The sequence below is a fragment of the Rhineura floridana genome, chromosome 6 (genome assembly GCF_030035675.1).
Source record: "Rhineura floridana isolate rRhiFlo1 chromosome 6, rRhiFlo1.hap2, whole genome shotgun sequence".
NCBI lineage: Eukaryota > Metazoa > Chordata > Lepidosauria > Squamata > Rhineuridae > Rhineura > Rhineura floridana.
This window is the reverse complement of record NC_084485.1, coordinates 98,233,044-98,253,184: the sequence shown is the minus strand read 5'-3', so window position 1 is coordinate 98,253,184 and position 20,141 is coordinate 98,233,044. Positions and strand designations below refer to the sequence as shown.

Here is a 20,141-nt window from a genome sequence, read left to right as displayed (position 1 = left end):
TGTTGCCCACCTACTAACAATTACTTCCTGCTTCTTGTTGCCTGAGATACTTCACAACCAAATGGAGGCAGCAGGGCAAGGACAGCTGTATGTGATCCAACTGTGCCTCATTCTGCTCCAAGGTGGTGCTACAGAGCATAAATTGTGAAAAGTTGCCTGGGACAGCAGAGTTTAAATGGCATCTAATTAATTGAGCCAGATATTTGTGCTATTTTTGGCTACCCATAAGATTAACTGGTTACTTTGCAACCTCATTATCTGAAATCCTTACCATTCCTAGTAAGTCCAGAAAAGTAGGGGCTTGGGGTAATTTACTTATGTGGTCAATGTATAACCTGCCTTTTGGTCTGATCTAGACCCACAGGGCTTTGTGTAACTGGTATATGCTTAGCTTTTAGTGATAAGTTAAAATAAATTAATAAAATATTTAAGGAGAGTTTTACGGATGATGTAGTTTGACTTTGCTGTAAATGTTGACTATAGCATTTTATAGTAGAAAGCTGATCCCATTTTTAAAGTACGACCAAGATGGTAGGAAGGGGAAAACGTCAGGTAAAACTTCATCCAACAATTATGCTACAGCAGCTTGCCTTATGGAGTTCATTAACTGCCATATTGCTACGCCTCCCTAATTCTTGGTTCTAGTAGTGTGACCTTTGCTTCCACTGGAAGCAAAAACTCCTTCTCTGATCCAGTGTTTGGCATTCGCTTGGAGAACCTGCTCAACAGGCTGTAAAGTATTCAACATTTTTTATTAGCAACAGAAGTACATTATAGATCATCACTGACTTAGATAGAATAATCAAGAAACCTAATGAAAAAAACAACCACCACCCTTCAACATCACAAGTCATGATCCTTCATGCTGTCTGTCTACACACTCTGCATGATGTTTTTATACTCCCGCTGATGTTCCACAAGTTTCAGAAACACATGATATTTCTTGTCATAAAATCTGTGGAAAAAGCATAAATCCAAACAATAAAAACTATTTGAAAGTGTCTGTAATTAAAAAAAATCACTGGGATATTTTTTGTGCAATTCTCAACTCACTGAAGGCTAGGGATGGAATCTGCTGGTTTGTGCTGGTTTGATTGTAAGTCCACCCCCCCATACAGGCACTATATATTATGTCCATTTATCTCCTCTTCCTTCTGCTCCAGTCTGATCCTTATTGATCAGACTCTTATAATTTTAGTGGATAAAATTATTGATAATACCATCAAATAAACAGTCTTTTAGCCCATCACCTCCATGTTTATTCCTTTGAAGGGGTTGGGGAGGGGAGAGGTGTCTGGATCCAGCTAGAAAATATTCCCATGTTTGAGAAATAAGACAAAACCATATATGTGTGTGGAAAGTCCACTATACAGGCATGCAGGTTGGTGCTTCTACCTTCCATCAGCAGAGGGCACAGGCTCTATTATATTGGTTCTACCTCCCTGGCTGCAGAGACACCCAACCCCTTTTTCCTAAAGGGAAGGGGGAGAGGGAAAAAACCCTGTCATTTCTAGCTCCTGCAGGATTGAACAAAGCTGCTTATTACATAGCAGGCTAAGGTTGATAAACACAAACGATCACAACATCGATATTAAGGGAAAGTGTTTTTTTTAAATCCAATTCTGAAAGGGGAAGCAGAAAGTCGCCAGTTCAAAATCCAATCCGCGGAGATAGAGAATGCCAGATAAAATGGTTAATTTGCTGTTATATTGAGATTCTGCAGAATCTTCACCCATCCCTACTGAGGGCACAGACTTGCCCTTGCTCCTTTCAGTTTGATAAAGCTTACTTAGAAAAAGTCCCAACCTGACCGTGGCCATAAATGCCACCCTACTTCGACACCAAAGATACACTTTCATTTGTTTTACTTGGGGTTAGAATAAAATACTCTCCCACATTTGTCGCCCATTTGCAGGCTGTGAAAGTGGGACAGAGGGATTAGGGCAATTTCTGAAGGAGAAACATTTGCAAACGGGGATGAAACAGTAGTCTTTATCAGTAGTGGCATTCTGAGAGATGAGTCAATATTGTCCTCCCTTTTACACCCTTAAGGGTTTCAAAATTCAAGCTGAAAGCTCTCATGTAAGAACTTTTGGCTCTGCCTTAACAATTACCGGTACCCATTTGAGAAGCTGCAGTCTCTTGCTTTCCCACATTGATTTATAACCACAGAAAAGTCATTTCAAACTGTAATCTTTGTATCTGTTTACTCAGTATAATCTGAGACAGAAACTTCAGGTGGTGCAGACATGGGCAGGACCACTGACCTTGTCTAAAGTAATTCCTTTGGCAGGTAAATATTTGGCCCACAGGATTAGAAAACTACATAAATATAACCTAACCCTAAATATATATTTTATCTGATCTGATCTGATCTTTATATGTGTGTGTACTGCCTTCAAGTCGATTATGCCTTATGGTGAATAGGGTTTTCATGAGTCTGAGAGGCAGTGACTAGCCCAAGGTCACCCAGTGAGCTTCATGCCTATGTGGGGATTTGAACCCTAGTCTCCCAGGTTGTAGTCCAACATCTTAACCACTACACCACACTGGCTCTCTATTATCTTTATAGGAGAAGGTATAATACAGCGTGTTTTGAAGCCATAGACTTGGGGAGCCATCAGAGCCCCCAATGCACACACTGATTTTTACAAATAGTACCACTTACTGCTGTGACACCTTTATGGTTGACAGCACCAGTGGGACAGTATAAGTTTTTACCATAAACTACCTACTGTTTGTAATTGATCGTGCTACATTTAGAGGCTACAAAGGCAATGCTCCTGTGCATAGTTCACTCTGAGTAAATTCCACTGAAGCCAATGGAAATAACTCATGCAAAACTTGTGGTAGAATGGCATTCCAGGATCCGAATCCTAAACATGGTTATGTTAATAGTGTTTATTTTCAGGTGTTTACTTTCAGACAAGGGTCTTGTGACTCTTATTACTTGATTCTATCCATAATTTCCCCTTGACTGGCACTCTGGACGTGAACTGAAAAACCATCAGTTGATCAGTCACATACACAGGGACACACAGTCTGTTATTAAGGAGCTAGGTCACAGAATCCTTTACTTTACAGATCAGGTGCAACCTACAATCCCTTAGAACACCTGGCTCATGATATCTTCATTGAGGCTGGTAGGTGCAATGACATGCTTTAGCTATCTGCAGTGCTGGCACTGAAGCTCAGAAAAGAGCAGATGATTAGCCTCCTCCTCTGGCAAACTACACACTGCCTCACACTGGCACCTGCATCCTCTTGCTAACTTTGTTCAATGCCCCCAAAGCCTTATAGTTTACTTAGAAGTTCCACTGCATTCAGTTGGAGACTATACTCCAGAATTATAGCCATGGCCTATGTACACAGCATACATTTAAAGCACATGGCTTCCCCCAAAGAATACTGGGAACTGTAGTTTGTTAAGAGTGCTGGGAACTGTAGCTCTGTGAGGTAAACTAGAGTCTCCATGATTCTCTGGGGGAAGTCATGTGCTTTAAATGTACTTTAAATGTACAATGTGTACACAGCCTTAATCTGTATATATTAGTGTGCGTCTGGGCTGACATGTCAATGAAGACCCTGATTTCAAAATCAGAAGGTATTGTTGCAAATAATCTAGGAACATGCCCTTCCTGCTGTTGTATTTTCTTATGGCAAATGACACTGACTCCTTTTTGTTCTCCCACTGCAAAATAAATGTATCAGGTTTTTTTGACAGAGAGCTAAAGGAGCAGCTGTGCTAAATGCATTATAGTAATATAAATCTTCACCAGGTAAGAAAACAAAAGTTGCATTGTGAACTTCTCAGACTCATCTTTAAAAACTGGATCCACTTTACTCTGAGTCTATTTTCATGTTCACATTTTCTTGTTCTTAAAACCGTAAGCAGAGAAAAGCCTTCATTGCAAAAACAAAATAAAAATGGGAGAATGAGTTAGAACATCTGTAGACTTTTCACTAAGCCTGTAGGTGGTGCTCTAGCACTTCTTGAATATCATCCCCCCCCATTGCTTTATATTTCAAAGCAATGTGCACATTTGATTGGAACACACTATGAGGTGTAGCACAGTAATGTAGCAAAGCGACATTAAGAAAAAATACAGCTTGGAAATTATACAACTTGGAAATTTTATGTTTTTTGATAAATGTGTAGCCCTGCAGATAATAGCCTGCTGAAAAATGTTTATTATCCCAAATATCCCAGATGCCATCTTATGTTCATCAAAGATTATTTCACCTTGGTTCTTTGCATTGATGGATTCTAGTTCTTGCAATAGGGCTTTCTTCGTTCTAGGATTTCCCTCCTTCTCCAACCTCCCTTACTTCCTTCTTTTAGTCTTCTTTTCTGCTCATGAACGCATCCTTCTTCCCTTATCTATCTGCTCTGTGAATCCTTTGTTAGTTTGCTGCCCTCTCATCAGGGCTGGGATCTTAGGACTGTGGAAGTACTACAATCTTAGGACTGTGGAAGCATTGGATGGTGATGGGGAAGCTCTTTCCTAGAAAACACCCCTCCCCCCAGTTGCCAACTGAGGCACCACACTGGGGAAAGGGCAGCTATTCTGAACAGCCACATCGATTTCTGCAGTATTCCTCGGACAACCCGCGTGTGTGAAGCAAATGTTTATTCCTTAGAAATTGGTTTGCCCCCCCCCCTTTTTTTGCTCCATCGTCCTCAAGTACTTTGGATGGAGCTTTGAGCATACACAAAGAATGCTGTGCTTTAAAGTATTTCTTAACCAGACACATGATGGCCAACACATGTCTGGAAACCCCAGCGATGCTTTTCCATTGTGAAGCAGCAGCGGAAGGAAGAATTACTGGTGGTGGGTGGGAGGGTTTGCTTGCTTAACCCATCTCTCACTTCCTGCTTTACCCCATGTATTGCTCTGCCCAGTAGCTTCTTCCCACCTGATGCAGCCAACATGCCTCTTGGAATGCAGCAAATCTACGCGTGTGTACGAGCGACTGAAGGAGGAGGGCTGCAATGGAAAAGCTCTGGGTAGGGGAGAGGTTAGCCAACTCCCGCTTAGCCCTCCTGCCCTGCAAATGATCCCCTCCTGACATCCAGGGTTTCCAAGCATGCGTTGGCTGCCTTACGTTTTGTTCTAGCTTAGAATATATCTTGCTCTCACTCCCTGGAACTTGCTATACTTTGGGTACTTTGAAGCATCCAGATGACAGGATCTTTGCATGCCTAACTGCTGCAGTTCATGAAGTGTGTACGAACACACCTATTTTGGCCATCTTTTAATAAGCCCTGCGTCTTTGCCACAGCGGAAAAGGTCACCCCCTCAAAAAGAAAAAGAGTCAAAGAGCAGACAGATTTACCCAATGTTCTAACTCTCGTAGACTGATAAGATGGAGAGAGAGAGAGAGAGAGAGAGAGAGAGAGAGACTGTTACCTTTTATCCTTGTGGTTTGGCAGCACAATCCTTCCAACTCTCCCCATTTTCTCCATTGCATCCTGTCAAAAAAGCAACAGAAGCTGCACTGGTCTGTTTCACTTTAACATTCTTGGGAGAGAACAAGATGTTTCAGGAATCAAACAGAACACCACTGGTGAGTTTTGTTCTGGGTCAACACATCAGAGTGCTTGAAATACGGTGTTTCTCATTATCGGACAGCAATGAAAATACAATTCCACAGACTGCTGAGTAAGCCAGACACCCTTGAAGGGAGTTCTTCAGAAATAATCAGATTATTATTGCGAAATCCAAAAGCACACACAGTAGTGACTTGTTGATTATGCTGGACAAATTCATCATTTCACCCACAACACGATGACAAAACGGGAAATTCCTTTTATATTTTATATGCATATAATATTTATTTATTTATTTATTTTATTACATTTTAGACCGCCCTATAGCAATAAGCTCCCAGGGCGGTGTACAGAATAATAAAACAGGTTAAAATACAAGTGGATGTAAATACAATACACAATAAAACATAATTAAAAATTTCCAATTTTAAATTCAAATTTTAAAATTTTTTAAATGCCTGGGTGAAGAGGTAGGTCTTTACCTGGCGCCGAAAAGATAACAAAGAAGGCGCCAGGCGTATCTCATCAGGGAGGGCATTCCATAGTTCGGGGGCCAATATTTTCTAATATTTTAGAAAGCTAGTAATGCCTGAGGCTCATTGAAAGCAATGTGATTTGAGCTAGCTTTGATGAACTACTTCTATAGTTTTCAATTGAACTTTGGTCCCATTAACTTGTATATGCCACACATAGGATAAAGGAGTGGAGAGGGGGCTTGCCTGCTGCCCACAGTCACCATGCCTCTCTGACCATACCCCCAACACCAGTGCATTACATGGGAAATCTGCAGAGAGGCACCTATGTACATAAACTGTATGTATGTGGGCACGCGTTGCAGAAATCCTGGGGGCAGGACATAGTGATATCAGGGACTGCACCTCTCTCTCTTCATGCATTTAACTTACATGTGGAATGAATGAATAAATAAATGAAAGAAAGAGGTCTTAGTTAAGGACATAAGAAGTGCCTTGGTGGATCTGGAAACACACAATGTGAGTTGAGATATTACTAGTAGTTTTTTTCATTTACATTTGTTAGAATATTATGAATACTTACATAAGAACATCCCTGCTGGATCAGACCGAAGGCCCATCTAGTCCAGCACTCTGTTCTCGCAGTGGCCAACCAGAGGCCCATGGGAAGCCCACAAGCAGGACCTGCTTTCCAGCAACTGCTTCCAGAACCAGAGGTAATGCCTACCCAGTCCTCATGGCTAGCAGCCATCGAAAACCTTATCCCCCCATGACTTTGTCTAACACTCTTTTAAAGCCACCCACGTTGGTGGTGGTCATGACTACAACCTGTGATAGCAAATTCCATAATTTAACTATGCACTGTGTGAAGAAGTGCTACCTTTTGTTAGTGCTGAATCTTCCAATATTCAGCTTCATTGGGAGGCTCCAGGTTCTTGCATAATGAGAGATGGAGAAAAACTTTTCTCCTTCTGTTTTCTCCACACCGCACATAGTATACACCACTATTATTGTTTGGTTTTTTGTTTTTAAAACCAATGAAAAATTAGGAACATTATGTAGTCCTATTTTCTAGCAGAGGTATTTAGTAACAACAGCGGATTTTGAGAATAAACCAACCCACCTTCCCCTCAGACATACTATTTAGTCAAATAACTCACAGACAAAGTTTTCTTAGGTAAAAAGAAATAAAGAGTATTTACTCACAATCTTCATATGTTTAGAAAAACATAGGTTCTAGCTTAGACCGAAATAATCTGTAGTCTCAGTCCATTTTTCAGTCTTTGATGATTATGCTCATGGAAGAGCATCTGGCATGCAGCCTTTGCTAAAGGATAATGAAGAATATGCAGGAATCTCAATTCCCTCAGAAAGGAACAGAAAGCCAGGTAACCCCAACCTTTAGGAAGTTACATCACTGTAAACAGGTACATAGAGATATTCCCCAAATATTAGTTAGAAGGAACATCTCCCTTTTTACAGGGGAAACATGAAAGTTTGCTTATTCCAACAATTATGTCCCCCCACACTCACCTTTTTTCTGAACTAGAAAGCCCAAATTTTGTAACCTTTCCTCACAGGGGACTTGTTCTAGCTCTAGGACCATTTTGGTTAGGCTTTTCTGAATAATTTCCAGCTGTATAATATCCTTTTGAGGTGTGGTGACCAGGACTACACAGTATTCCAAGTACAGCTGCACTCTAATCTGTATAATGGCATTATGATATTAGCATTTTTTTATTTTCAAACCCTTTCTAAGGAATCCAAACCTGGAATAAACCTTGGTTGCCAATCTTGGAATTCCTTGTCACAGAATCTGTGATTTTTCTAGCATGTAATTCATTTGGTCCTGATTCTTATTTAAACTTGTCTAATATCATGTTTGGGAGTATGATTGGACAGTCAGACCAATCTCTTCAGAGCAAGATATGCCAGATTAACCACTGCTAAGGAAGGAACTATGTTCTAGCTTCATAAGTCAGAAATGCTGAAAATATTAGTCAGGGCGCAATAAAGCGAATGTTAAGTTTTAACTGCAGTTCAGTGTAAGCAAGTGTAAAGTGCTGCACCTCTCTCTTTCTCTCTGTATGTGTTGGGGGAGCCTTCCTAAGGTCCCATATATGCTTATGAGGTCTGAACTGGCAATGACTGGCCAGTAAAGAGGCCTTGAGGTGCATAGCTCTATGAAAATGCTGCTCCAGTGTGTGTGTGGCAGCTGTGAAAAAAGCAAATTCTGTGAACTAAGGTAACTGACTACAGTCCAATAGAGTTAAACATGTGTAAGCCATTGATTTTATTGTGTGGATTTTGGCCATCATTATCTCTAAGATATAAGTGGGACCAACAACAACAAAATGTTGCACTGGAGAGTGTTCCTGTTTGCTGTTCCTATCGGTCAGCCATGCTATCTTCTCGCATACTCTGTTCCATTCTCCCCCTCAACAATCAGTCAGCAGCCCATCACTGTTGAGCATGCACAGTCTTTATTACACTTAGGGGTTTCCCCTGCCTAATGGTTTTCTGTATTTCTGCAAGCCTCAGGTTCCTCCAAGCCTGCTGATAGAAATAGACAGTACCATTTTGACTATATAAGCAAAGCCACTCACACTTGAACATCAAAAATAGAAGGAATAATGGCTGCAACAATTATATTCCTTTGGCATAAAACACTGTCATTTATTAGCAGGAAGATATGGCGGGGTGAAAGATGGGTGACTAAAGTAGAGAGAAGGAAAGGAGTGCAAGACTTAGAAGGCCAAAGGTATCTATTCAAAATGCCACCAAAGATTGTTCCTTAGCTTCCAAAGGGATGGGTCAGAGGAAGCCGCAAAATCCAAGCACATACCAGCTATTTATTAATTATGCACCCAAGTTTTTAGTGCCCTGTGGCAACAGGATGTTCTGAAACCTGTTTGACTTTTTTACTTTGTTTGGCAGAGTATAGAATCCTTGATTACCAAATATATCACAGGCTTGTTAAAAATCTGCCCTTATTACCTCAACTTTTAGCCATTGTGGAATAGTCTTGGAAGTGTGGGTTCATAGGTCTGAGATCAGTCTACATATAATGGAAGGCAGGTGGCAGTCTTGCTGTAGGATAGGACAACTGTGCTGTTTTGGAGAACCTTTTGATCTGCGAAAAGGAAACTTGCAAAGGAAACTATCTAGTCTCAAGGCAAAGTCTAAAGACTGGATGCCAGGTTTGATATGGAATTTCTCTGCATTTTGCCCTGATATTATTCAACTGCAGTTTCCATTTGAGTGCCCTCTTTGTAGACTGACTATTGCTATTGCCATTGTAGCATACAGTAGGTATGTGAAAGTAGATTTTATCCCTCACTATCAGTGCTGTCACAGGCATTATCCAATAGGTTCCCATGACATTCACAAAATCATATTCCAAGCAGCACAATAAATCGCAATATCCCAACAGATGGGAAAAAGAATCACATTTCCCCTGCAAAAATATTATATTGTACTTTGAGCACTGGGAAAATGTGATGTGTTCACAACAAAACACTTCTGTGTCCATGAAGCAAAGGAATAACAACTGTACATTTGTTGAACTACAAGCTGATCACATGAAAAGCCTAAAGTGTCCTAGAGAGGAAGGAATCTACTCTGAAAAGAGAAAGACAGCTGGCACCTCCCTTGAGCATTCTAGTCTTTCCTCTCAGGGTCACAGGTATTGCACAGAGAACATTCTCTGCTTGGCTAAGGCACTCGCTATTCTTTTGGAGATGATCCAGCCTTTCAGATAAATATATACTTGCACGTTTTGTTTAAAAACAGTTATTCACTTAGCCTGAAAGCCCCTCCCCCCGGGTCTTCTGGAAAGAAGAAAACAGCCACCCACACAAGCCATAAAAAAATGAAAAATGGTTTTTATCAGGTAAGGGGGGCAGACAATAGCATGCTTAGCGCCTTGTCATGATGCACTGTTTAGGTCCATTTTCAGTAGGTTATTTATTAAATCACTGTCTCTGAATTAGAGTTGGCTGATGATACATTCCCTAACAGGCAGGCAGCTCAAGGAACTTCACCCATGGTATTGATAATTATAAGAGCACATAAAAGGCAAAAATGAATTTCCCCATCACTATTATATTATTAATTTCCAATTATTCTTAATAGCTACTTGGAAAGGGAAGACCTTTGAAATGATTTGTGAAGACTATGCCTTAAAAGATGGCATATAAATAAATAAGTAAAATATCAATGAACAACAATTATATGAAATTCTGGAGTTTGGGAAAGCTTTCCATGTCAAGTGCATAGTGTGTCAAGGTCACATGGGAGTCAGCCAATAGTAGAACCAAGATTTCTGTCTTTTCAGCTCTGGCTCAACTCAAAATATGTGCTATGTTAAAAAGTAGTTGATAATTAGGGTCATAAGAAATGCCATAAATAATCAGATCAGCAGTCCACTAACTTTGGGAGCATATCTCCAAGTACAACATCATGACAAACATGCTCTTCAAGGATAAGGTCTTCACATTCAAATCAGTATTTCCACCTGCCAAACCAATAGCACACACCTATCCATGTCTGCTCAGAGGTAAGTCCCACTGAGTTCAGTGAGTGTGTATAGAATTGCAGGCTTAATTTAAAGAATGTAGGAACTTTGGTCTAGACAGCCCAATGAGAACTGGCTCACACAAAATATGGAAGTCACTCCTGTGTGTCATATGGGATGAATAAAGATATGCCCATTTAGTCTTTTCTCTTGTTTAAAGGAGCCTTCAATAAAGTCATGAAAGTCAATTAATTCTTTTTAAAAAATTGTGAAGTTACTTTTTCATCATTTCTTTTCTCTTTTCCCATAAATGCTGTGCTAAAAATAAAGACACAAATGTTCATGTTTGATCATAATTTGATCATAATTTCTAAAGGCTAGGCAAAACACAAGTGAAGGGGTTTTTCTTTGCAGACAAAAATAGAGCTACTGTAGAGCATATATAAAAGGATGCATTCATAGTTTCTAGTTTTTGTGATAGTGTCAAAGTTGAGACTGATACAAGCCAGTAAACAAACTGGTTAGCAACGAGAGTGATCAGAAGTGCAACAGTCACTTAACTGTATAGGGGAAAAGCCTTGGCTGCAGTAGAATGATATTCAAAAGAATAACAGTACAATCCTATACATATCTACTTGTAAGGAACACCCTGAAGTCAGTAGGACTTATTCCCAGGCAAATGTGTATAGGATGGCAGCATAAGACAACAGAAACACAGAATATTTTGCTAACAAGAGGTGACGGAAGTACTAATGTCTAGTTAGGGCTTATTAAAAGTGATCAGCATTATACGACACCAGTAACAATGGAATTCCTGATCCATATGCCGTATACAAGTATAGTTAATGAGTTGATATGCACACTGAAGCTTTTTTTCTCTGCTCACAGTCTGGCTCCATACCACCTATTATTCTTTCTGAATGAAGAATCCACCACATGGGTAGTGTAAAGGTACTGCAATAAGATGTAATCTCACTATCTTCTTCAGACAGAAGGGATTGTGGTTTAGTTCCCCTAAAAAGGATATATGAAGAGTAGAGCTAAGTTTCAGTCTAGCTATCAGGTTAAACTAGTGCTGGCACAGAAATTCAAAATTACAATTATGGCTGTATCATAAATCAAGCACCATTTCCCAAAGTTCTTCTCTTGCTTAAAATGTTAAATAAGAGTCTACACATGCACAGTTAGAATGCAGCAGACAAGCCGAATTCTGCCAGCTGCTTTCTAGGTGCATGTGGAGAAGTTGCTTAATGGTGACCCTCACTGAATTTCTCAATTAAACTTAGATGCACATGCAAAAGTTCTTTAAAGTTCCATGCATACTCTTGATGAAACTCTCATTGACTGTTGGGAAAGACATGACCAGATCACACCCTCACACACATCTTTTTGTTTGGCAACTATCTTCTTTGTTGGATCAATCAGTTACCTTTTTTGTTTACTGTTATTTTGATTGTTGTATTCCTTCCAGATTTAAAATCCTCTATAATTATTCCCTAATACATTTGGGGAGGGCTGGTGGTGGTTGAACTTCCAGGTGGCCCTCTACAATGGCTGGTGGCTAGGTTCAGGACAGGGAATACCACACTACATTTCCTGCGGCTAACATGATAATGTGCATTAGTGAGGCACAATCAGTGCAGGCTTGTTCCATATTTACCTAATGGAAAGCTCTCTTTCACTTACACAAACATACATGTACAAATGGGATAATATAAGGGCCCTGGGCCTTCCAAGCTCTGGAATCACTGGAAATCAGATTCAAGGTAACAAGGAGCAAGGCCTTTTTTTGCAGTGGCACCTTGATTGTGGAGCTCCTCAGGGAGGATGGTCAAACCACTTCTGTTTGCTAGGTCAGAAGGACTTTGGATGGTGAGACTTTTAACATGTTTAGCTGGCTTGTGATTTTGATGTGTCATGACAGTTTATTCATGCTTGTTTGCAACTGCATTGTTTTCCTGGTATACATTCACGCTTCTAAAACTGATAATGGTTTTAACATCATTTCAAAATCAAGTTAGCTGCCTCCCTTGTGGCTCTGTTGAGACATGCTTCTACAGGATATACTTGTATAAACTAAATAATAAATAAAAATAAGCAAAAATCTTAGGGCTGAAAGAAGTCCACAAGATGTTGGATAAACAGAGTGCATGACACTTTCCCCTGCCACTTGAACACTCAGCCTGAGAATGTTTTGTGCACATGGAAATCGTTCAACTTGTATTTTAAACACTACTATGCCCCAATAAAACATATTGTCCCATGGGCTCAGCGATTCATGATTCACAGGATCAGCACAACACTTTGGGCAGAATAAAGATGCCTTGCAACCCCCCCCCCGGTCCTCTCACGCTTTCTATCAAAAAAAGAAAAGATAAAAAAGAGCACATTGCCACAAGCCCTTTTCACTGAAAAGGACAGTGAGGAAGGAGAGGGAGTGAATTATGAGAGATCACTGCAGGACAAAGAAGCACATGAAACATTTCTCAAGTGTCAACAGCAACTCCAGGGGCAGTCCCTGTGTAAACAGAGCCTTAGTTAGACTGGACAGCTGGGTAAAATCAAAAGGAGAGGATGGTCAGGGCAACTGAAGGAGGTGGTTTCTGGTGTGCCAGTCATGATGTTAGTCACTTCTCCAGGAAGCCAAATTTAGTAGCAGAATGAGCCTTGCTGATTGTTATCCTATCACTCTCCAGTTTGAAAGCCTGCTTTGTGGTAAAATCTATTGCTAATATTAGGCAGTTGCTTATTCCACATGTTGCTTTTCTAGTGCCTCCCCCTCATTATCCTGCAACTAAATGAATAATTAAGCAATTGTATTTAATAACAGGCAGCTGGCAGTTTTGCAGAGACTAAAGCAGGTCAGGTGCCACTCTGACTGCCCAGCAGTGGGAGGCTCAGCTTACACGGGCAATGGAAAGAGCCCAAACAGCTTAACTCCGCTTTCAGCTCCCAAGTTTTGCTGGCAACAGGCACAATGATTTAATGTGCTTTGGCCTCTGACTCAGCAGTGCTGGGCTTTGCACACTGGAAAGGAACAGGTGCTCTTGAATGGGCCTGTGACTCAGGCCTGGGCTGAGGTCAACAGTCTGTAACAAGCGATCAAGCACAGATGTGGGAAGCCCCAAAATAAATGCTGCCCCTTTAACCTGTGAAACAGCAGCAGTGGAAAACACCCACGCTATGTGCTTCATCCACACTCAGCACAGTTGGGTAGGCTCTCACATTTCCATCATGTTAAAGGAGAGTGCTCAAAATGGTACTATCAAATATACCGGGGGTGGAGAACCTGTGGCCCTCCAAATGCTGCTTGACTTGAACTCCCAGCAGTCCCAGCCAGCATTGCCAACAACCAGAGATTATTGGAGTTGGAAGATAAACAATGTCTGGAGGACATTGGGTGAGGGAAGGCTGGAAAAGACCATGGGCCAAACTACATCCAGTTTTAAACTTGTAGTTGTAAAAATTTTTCAAAACTATAAATAGCACAACAGCACAGTTTACTATTTAATCAGCCCACTGGGAGTGAGGTAATGACCATGGTATACATTAGTGGTTTTTAAAAAACTCTTTCCCCTTGCTATGGTCCTGATTAAAATCCTTCCCGTGAAAATATGAAAATATTAGCTGGGGGGGGGAGGCTCCCATAGCAGCTGCAGGGGATCTTCATTGGCAGCCTGGTGCCAGTGGAAGTTTATCTGCTGGGGCTAATAGCAGCCGGGGGATTTTTGAGGGGAGATGTTGTTTGGGACTGCTACACAAGAAGAAAGGGTTAACTGAGCAGGGCACCCAGCAACTCCTAGCTACAGTTTTAAAAAAGATTAAATGCAACTACATTTAATCCTGTGGTTTGACCAAGTGAATGGGGCTGGCCTGAGTCACTATGCTGGCCTGTTCAAAATATTAAATGCTGCTCCCTGCCATTCCCTCTGCATTCCTCTTTTTCTACCCATATCTCTTTGGATTCCCTTCCAAAATACTTACCCAGGAAACACTTCCATAAAGAAATTCACACGCAGCTCACATGGCTGTACCTATGACTTTTTAAAGTTTTCTGCTTACACACTGCGAGTCCCAGCAGTTTGCTTGGGCATATAAAATCTGCACTCTATCCACACTCTTCATGAAGTTTGCATGTCCATTTGTATATGGAATTGTCAATTTAGGAGTTCTGTTCTGTTCATGCAGGAGCTCTGCATCTCAAAAACTGCTGAGTCTTCCATCAAGTCTTGTACTGATTGGACTCCTTGTCTGAATACCAAGGCCCCACTATCTACTGAAAGCATCAGAACTTCCAACTTACAGTCTTACCATTCCCAAGCAATTAAAGCGGGAGTGGGGAACCTTTGGCCCTCTAAATCAGCCTTTCCCAACCTTTGGGTCCCCAGATGTTGCTGGACTACAATTCCCATCATTCCTGACCACTGGCCATGCTGGCTAGGGCTGATGGGAGTTGCAATTCAACAAAACACCTGGACCAAATGTTTGGGAAAGGCTGCTCTGGATGTTGCTGAACTACAACTCCCATCAGCTCCCGCAAGCATGGCCAATGCCCAAGGATAAAGGGAGCTGTAGCTCAGCAGAGAGCCAAAGGTTCTGTACACCTGAATTAAAGTATATCTCCCAAGGTTACACTGAAGTGTGATAGCTGCTCCCAACAATTAATGCAAAAAGAAAAAAGGGGGGTACACTCTATGCAGTGCTGTCTTAGGGGGCAACCTAAAGCCCTGAGAATGATAATGAATCTGACCCAATTTACCTCTCTGTGTAGTAGAAGAGCCAGCATGTGCCCCTCCCCTCCACCATTCACATAAAGCTATGTGCGAGGTCGACACTCCACAAGAATATGCATAAGCCCAAATGACATAATCTTTATCCTTTTTTTGTAGAGGAAGCATTGTAGACACAGAGTGTTTGGAACCATGAATGTGCTGGAAAGAAGGGGCATGTATGCCCATGCATCCTCTATGTGAAAAGTCTTGCTAACCTGGTCAGTATATGAATATGATGGCTGCGTACCCTGAAGGAGTCCTCTATTTGAAGGGCTGCTCCGGCCCAAACCTGAGTTAAAGTTAGGGGGCCATAAGGGAGAACAGGGCCTTGAAGTTGCCCATCACCAGTAAGCAGCTAGCTAGATGGGAGATTAAGCAGGTACACAGGTCACCATTATGGTAAGAGGCATTACTTTTATAGTAATTATAATAATTCTGACTAACTCAACATATTAGCATATAAATTAGCACAGGCAAATCTTATGTAAATCTGTGTTCAGTTTTGCAGTGATGTACTTCCTCTTTTTGATGATGTGCAAGTGGTGACCCTATATGAAAGAACACTCTGATCCCAACTAACACTTACCTGGGGCTGCACACATTGGCCTCTGCCACCAGAGGCTGCACTCCCAAGGAGAACATGGGGGGGAGACAACTTTGCCCCACTCACTGGCTGGTGAAGAAGTAGCTGCTCCAATGCTTTGTTCCCTCCCCATTTTTCCTTCTGTATGCTATGAAATTGTGAGCCTGTGGGCAGGGACTATCCACACATTCTCTCATGGGCAGCCTTCTGGGGTCTGCATACCAGTAGTGGGTGGGGGCAGGTGCAAAAGTGGGGAGAGCAATGGATGTGTACAGTAGGTTACTTCCAGCCATGCAAAAGTCAGGGGCATCTCCCCTCCCCACTAAGAGACAGAAAGACAGACATACTTCCATTCTTCTTCCAGGTGAGCAAGAGTTCAAGTACACATTCCATCCAGGCAAAAGCACTCATAGAAGGTATGGCCAATGGGAGAGAGAGAGTGGCTGGGAAGACAGAGATGCCTAGAGAGGTGCATTTGGCCCCCGCGCCTGAGATTCCCCACCCGTTAAAATAAAATAAAATAAAATAAATAATACTAATAAATGAACCATGGCTCGGTTAAGGAAAAACTAATATCCACAAACTCCTACATATGTTATCTTTTCGCTTTGCGCTTTGTAAATGTTAGAAAGTTTACATTTTTTAAAAAAAAGCAAGAAAGTTCTTAAAAGACATTCAGAGATCTGTTTTTCAGCATGACTGTACAAGCAAAAAAATACTTCTCCACTAATGTTTTGCAGCCTCCTCTGTGGCCAAATGAAGCAAAAGGTCAACAGCATGCTTTTAAAAGTAGAGCAGGGAATACAGAAGATGATCATGTCTGCAAGAAATGCGGGCGAAGGGATGGATTGTGGAACAGATGCCAATAAATTCTTAAGACTTCTTACAGGCAATCCCACTATTGTGGGAAAATTCTGTATACACATGATATCCAATTGTTTTGCAGTTTGGCTGGGAACATTTTTCCCATTGTGAAGGTTGGAGGTGCAGTGGGAGGTAGATGGGGCTAGGATCAGTAGTAGGGAAAAAGTGGGGGGGAAAGATGATTGAGATGAAATAGGGCATGGATGCTCACACCTGAAAATCACTGCACTTTGAATTTTGTGGAAAGCCACTTGATTGAACGTACAGGCTGAAAGTTTATCCCAGCCATTTCTTGTCACGTTCATCACATACATTTTGCTTTCATCGCCTTCAGTTCAGGCTTTTCTTCACCATCTGGCAATCGGGTGTTTTTAAAAATCTGTATTTACTTTATGACCTACGGCTAGAGCACTGTTTACATATTAGAAGCTGGATGGGGTTTTCTCGATTCTTTCCATATGTTCATTTGCCCTCTCATAAAAATGTTTTGGATCTAGCCAGTTCACATGCGTATAAGCTGCTTTGTCAAATCCCCAAGCACAGACCACAACACAGTTCTGAGCATCCAGCTGGGATTTTATCATGAGAACCATTTCAGAGGCCACCATGCCTCATTGTTATTGCCATGAAAATACATAACCATACAATTATGTTTCCTAACTTTCTGCCTAACAGGATAGTTTAATCATGCATTTCCATCTTTCTAGCACTGGCTCAATAACAGTAAATCAACTCTTTGTGTTCTCTTCTCCAACATCTAGTGTCTTCCTTAAGCTTAGGATTTGAAATCCCTATTGCTAAATTGTTATTCCAGTTGTAGTTGTCTGAGTGATGCCAAAGAGCTTGTTGGATTGTACTAGGGCCAATCTTTGCATCATGAATGATATGCATTTGAGAACTTAAGCCAGATACTTGATCATAAAATTCTGCCAAGAATTTAGATCCTAAATCATTCAGGGCTCTATAAGCCATCGTAAAACCTTGAATTTGAACTAGAAACATATTGGTAGCCAGTGCTGATTTTTAAGAAGTGGAGTAATATGGCTCCAGCTCCACTCAAAAGCTGGGCTACCATGTTTTTTGAACTAGCTGTAGTTTCCAAGTCAGCTTCAAGGGCAGCCCTACATAGAGAGCATTAAAGTAGTCCAAAGAGGAAGTTATCAGAGTGTAAATTACTGTAGCCAGGCCATCCCTGTCCAGGAAAGGCTGTAGCTGGCAAGGACAAGCCAGAGCTAGGAAAAGCAGTCCAGGAAAAGCACTGCATCCACTTAATTGTTTAGATAATTTACATACTGTTTAACTACAATAGTCTCTAAGTGGGGTCGGAGTTGCGTTTCCAGTCTCAAAATGGACTCAAAGACTATGGACTTGCTTCTTCAAGGGGAATGCAACCCTATGAAGAAGAGTTGCTCGCCTCATATTCGAGAACTACTAAGCCACAACATATTAGGATTCAGCTTCAATTTATTAAGCCCTCATTCAGTCCATAACACCAACCAGGCATTAATTCAGAACCTGAAATTAAGAACAGTCACAGCCCAAATCATTTCAGTAAAATAGGAACAAGTGAAAGAAATACGGTTCTGGTCTACAATTACTATTTTTAGTACAGATTAAACAAAGCACCTGCAGGCTATATCGCTTCTCTTAAGGAGACACAAAAATATTTCCATGCACATAACATATACATGTTATGTGTTTCCTGTGATCTCATAGATGACACTGACAGCATCAGAAGGGGCATGCTTAGGAAAGCACACAGAAACCATTTTAATTTCATTTTATACATGACATGGCCAAAGATTAATTATGTTTAAACTGTCTGATGGTATGTGCTGCCAAATTTATAGGGTGGTAGGGGAAAGGGGTTTGGACAAGAGAATTCTGATCTTTCACAACCAAGGAAAGTGTCCAGAGACTCTAACATTCATGCTGACAAAGGCAATGAATGATTAAAGGGGAAGAGCCATAGCTCAGTGGCAGAGCATGTACTTTGCATGGTGATGGTCCTAGGTACCTGGCATTTCCAGGTACTGCTGGGAAAGGCTTCTGTCTGGAGATCCGCTGCAGATCCACTGACAGTCATTGCAGGTGAGGGATGGGGAACCTATGGCCCTCCAGGTGCTGCTGGACTACACTTTCCATAATCTTTGACCACTGGCCATGCTGGCTGGGGTTAATGGGAATTAGAGTTTAACATCAAGAGGGCCGCAGGCTAGTCACCTCTAGTCTAAACTGTACTAAGCTAGATGGACCATTGGTAGGATATGGTAGAAGGCACCTTCCTATGTTCCTTACAAGATGACATTTTCCCCTGAAAAGAGCAGCCATGCCTCATCAATACCTTTTCTGTATGTCCCACGGGGGGGGGGAGGGGGAACTGGCAGGCTGTGCCTTTGGCAAATGTTTATGAGAGAAATAAAGTCAATTGAGGGAGGAATAGAGGTTACATACTATCTATTTAAAGGGTAGGGTAAAATCTCTGCCCAAAACTCATTGTTTTCTTCAATGAGATACTAAAACTAGGATAGAACTACAAGTACAGGAGAAAGAACACCCAACATCAATTTCTGAGAATAGTATTTTTGGCAAGGAATTACCATTGTGGACTCCAACTTTTTATGAATTCAAGTATGATGAGATTGCAGAGAATCAATTGATGAAGAAAAAGGATGGTGATTGTCTGAAATTAAATTGAAGGATGTGGGTCAACTGTGGGAAAGAGATTTGAGAGACAAAGAGATTCTTGTCGGAAGGGCACTGTCCCTCCTACAACTGATAACATAACTTTCGAAAGGCGTAAAAAAAAAAGGAGGGCAAGTATGATAGTTTGTATATATTATTTATTTATTTTAAAAATTATAATGCCATGTTTCCCACTAGGGTACCTAAGGTCATTAAGAACAATAAATATACAACTTCGGTTTTAAGGTCTTCCAGGCTTCTTGCTCTTATTTTTCAAATATTTGCATAATTTCAGGCAGAAATAATCCTTCAATCTGAATTCTCTCTGGTGACAGAAGGAAGTTCTCTTGAGATTTTCATTACGTATATATGAAATGAATGCTACATTTTCTATTTATCTCTATTTCATCGACCCAATGTGTGCAATAAACAGTCTTGGTAAGCTAACTAGCTTACCATGAATGTTTATCACATACATTCCATACTAAGAAGTGCCTATATTAAGTCTATCCATAAAGACAACACAAAGCTTTCTGCAGGTGCTGCTGTGGGAACTGGAATGCATTTTAAGCATTCCAAAGATTATAGAGTTGAACTCAACCATTTGAGAAAATAAAATTCATGCAACTCCTCATGGGCAACTGTTTTTCTAAAATGTGACCTTCCCCAAATCTGTCATCCATGAGACAATAAATCA

The 20,141-nt window shown here is 41.1% G+C and overlaps 1 protein-coding gene across 9 annotated transcripts in view; it reads right to left on the bottom strand.

Annotated features, from left to right (window-relative positions):
- Window positions 1–733: 733 nt before the first annotated feature.
- The window catches only part of FGGY (FGGY carbohydrate kinase domain containing), a 274,220-nt gene continuing 254,812 nt past the window's right edge, over window positions 734–20,141 (bottom strand). For 8 of the 9 annotated variants that reach the window (XM_061633210.1, XM_061633206.1, XM_061633207.1 and 5 more), the window contains 2 exons: window positions 5,412–5,473; window positions 734–955 (listed from right to left, as the gene is read on the bottom strand). In XM_061633210.1, the coding sequence (XP_061489194.1) occupies window positions 874–955; window positions 5,412–5,473 (144 nt within the window). In that variant the 3' untranslated portion in view covers window positions 734–873. Of the gene's footprint in view, window positions 956–5,411; window positions 5,474–7,256; window positions 7,352–20,141 lie in introns of those variants that run through there. The other variant, XM_061633205.1, reaches the window with a different exon arrangement.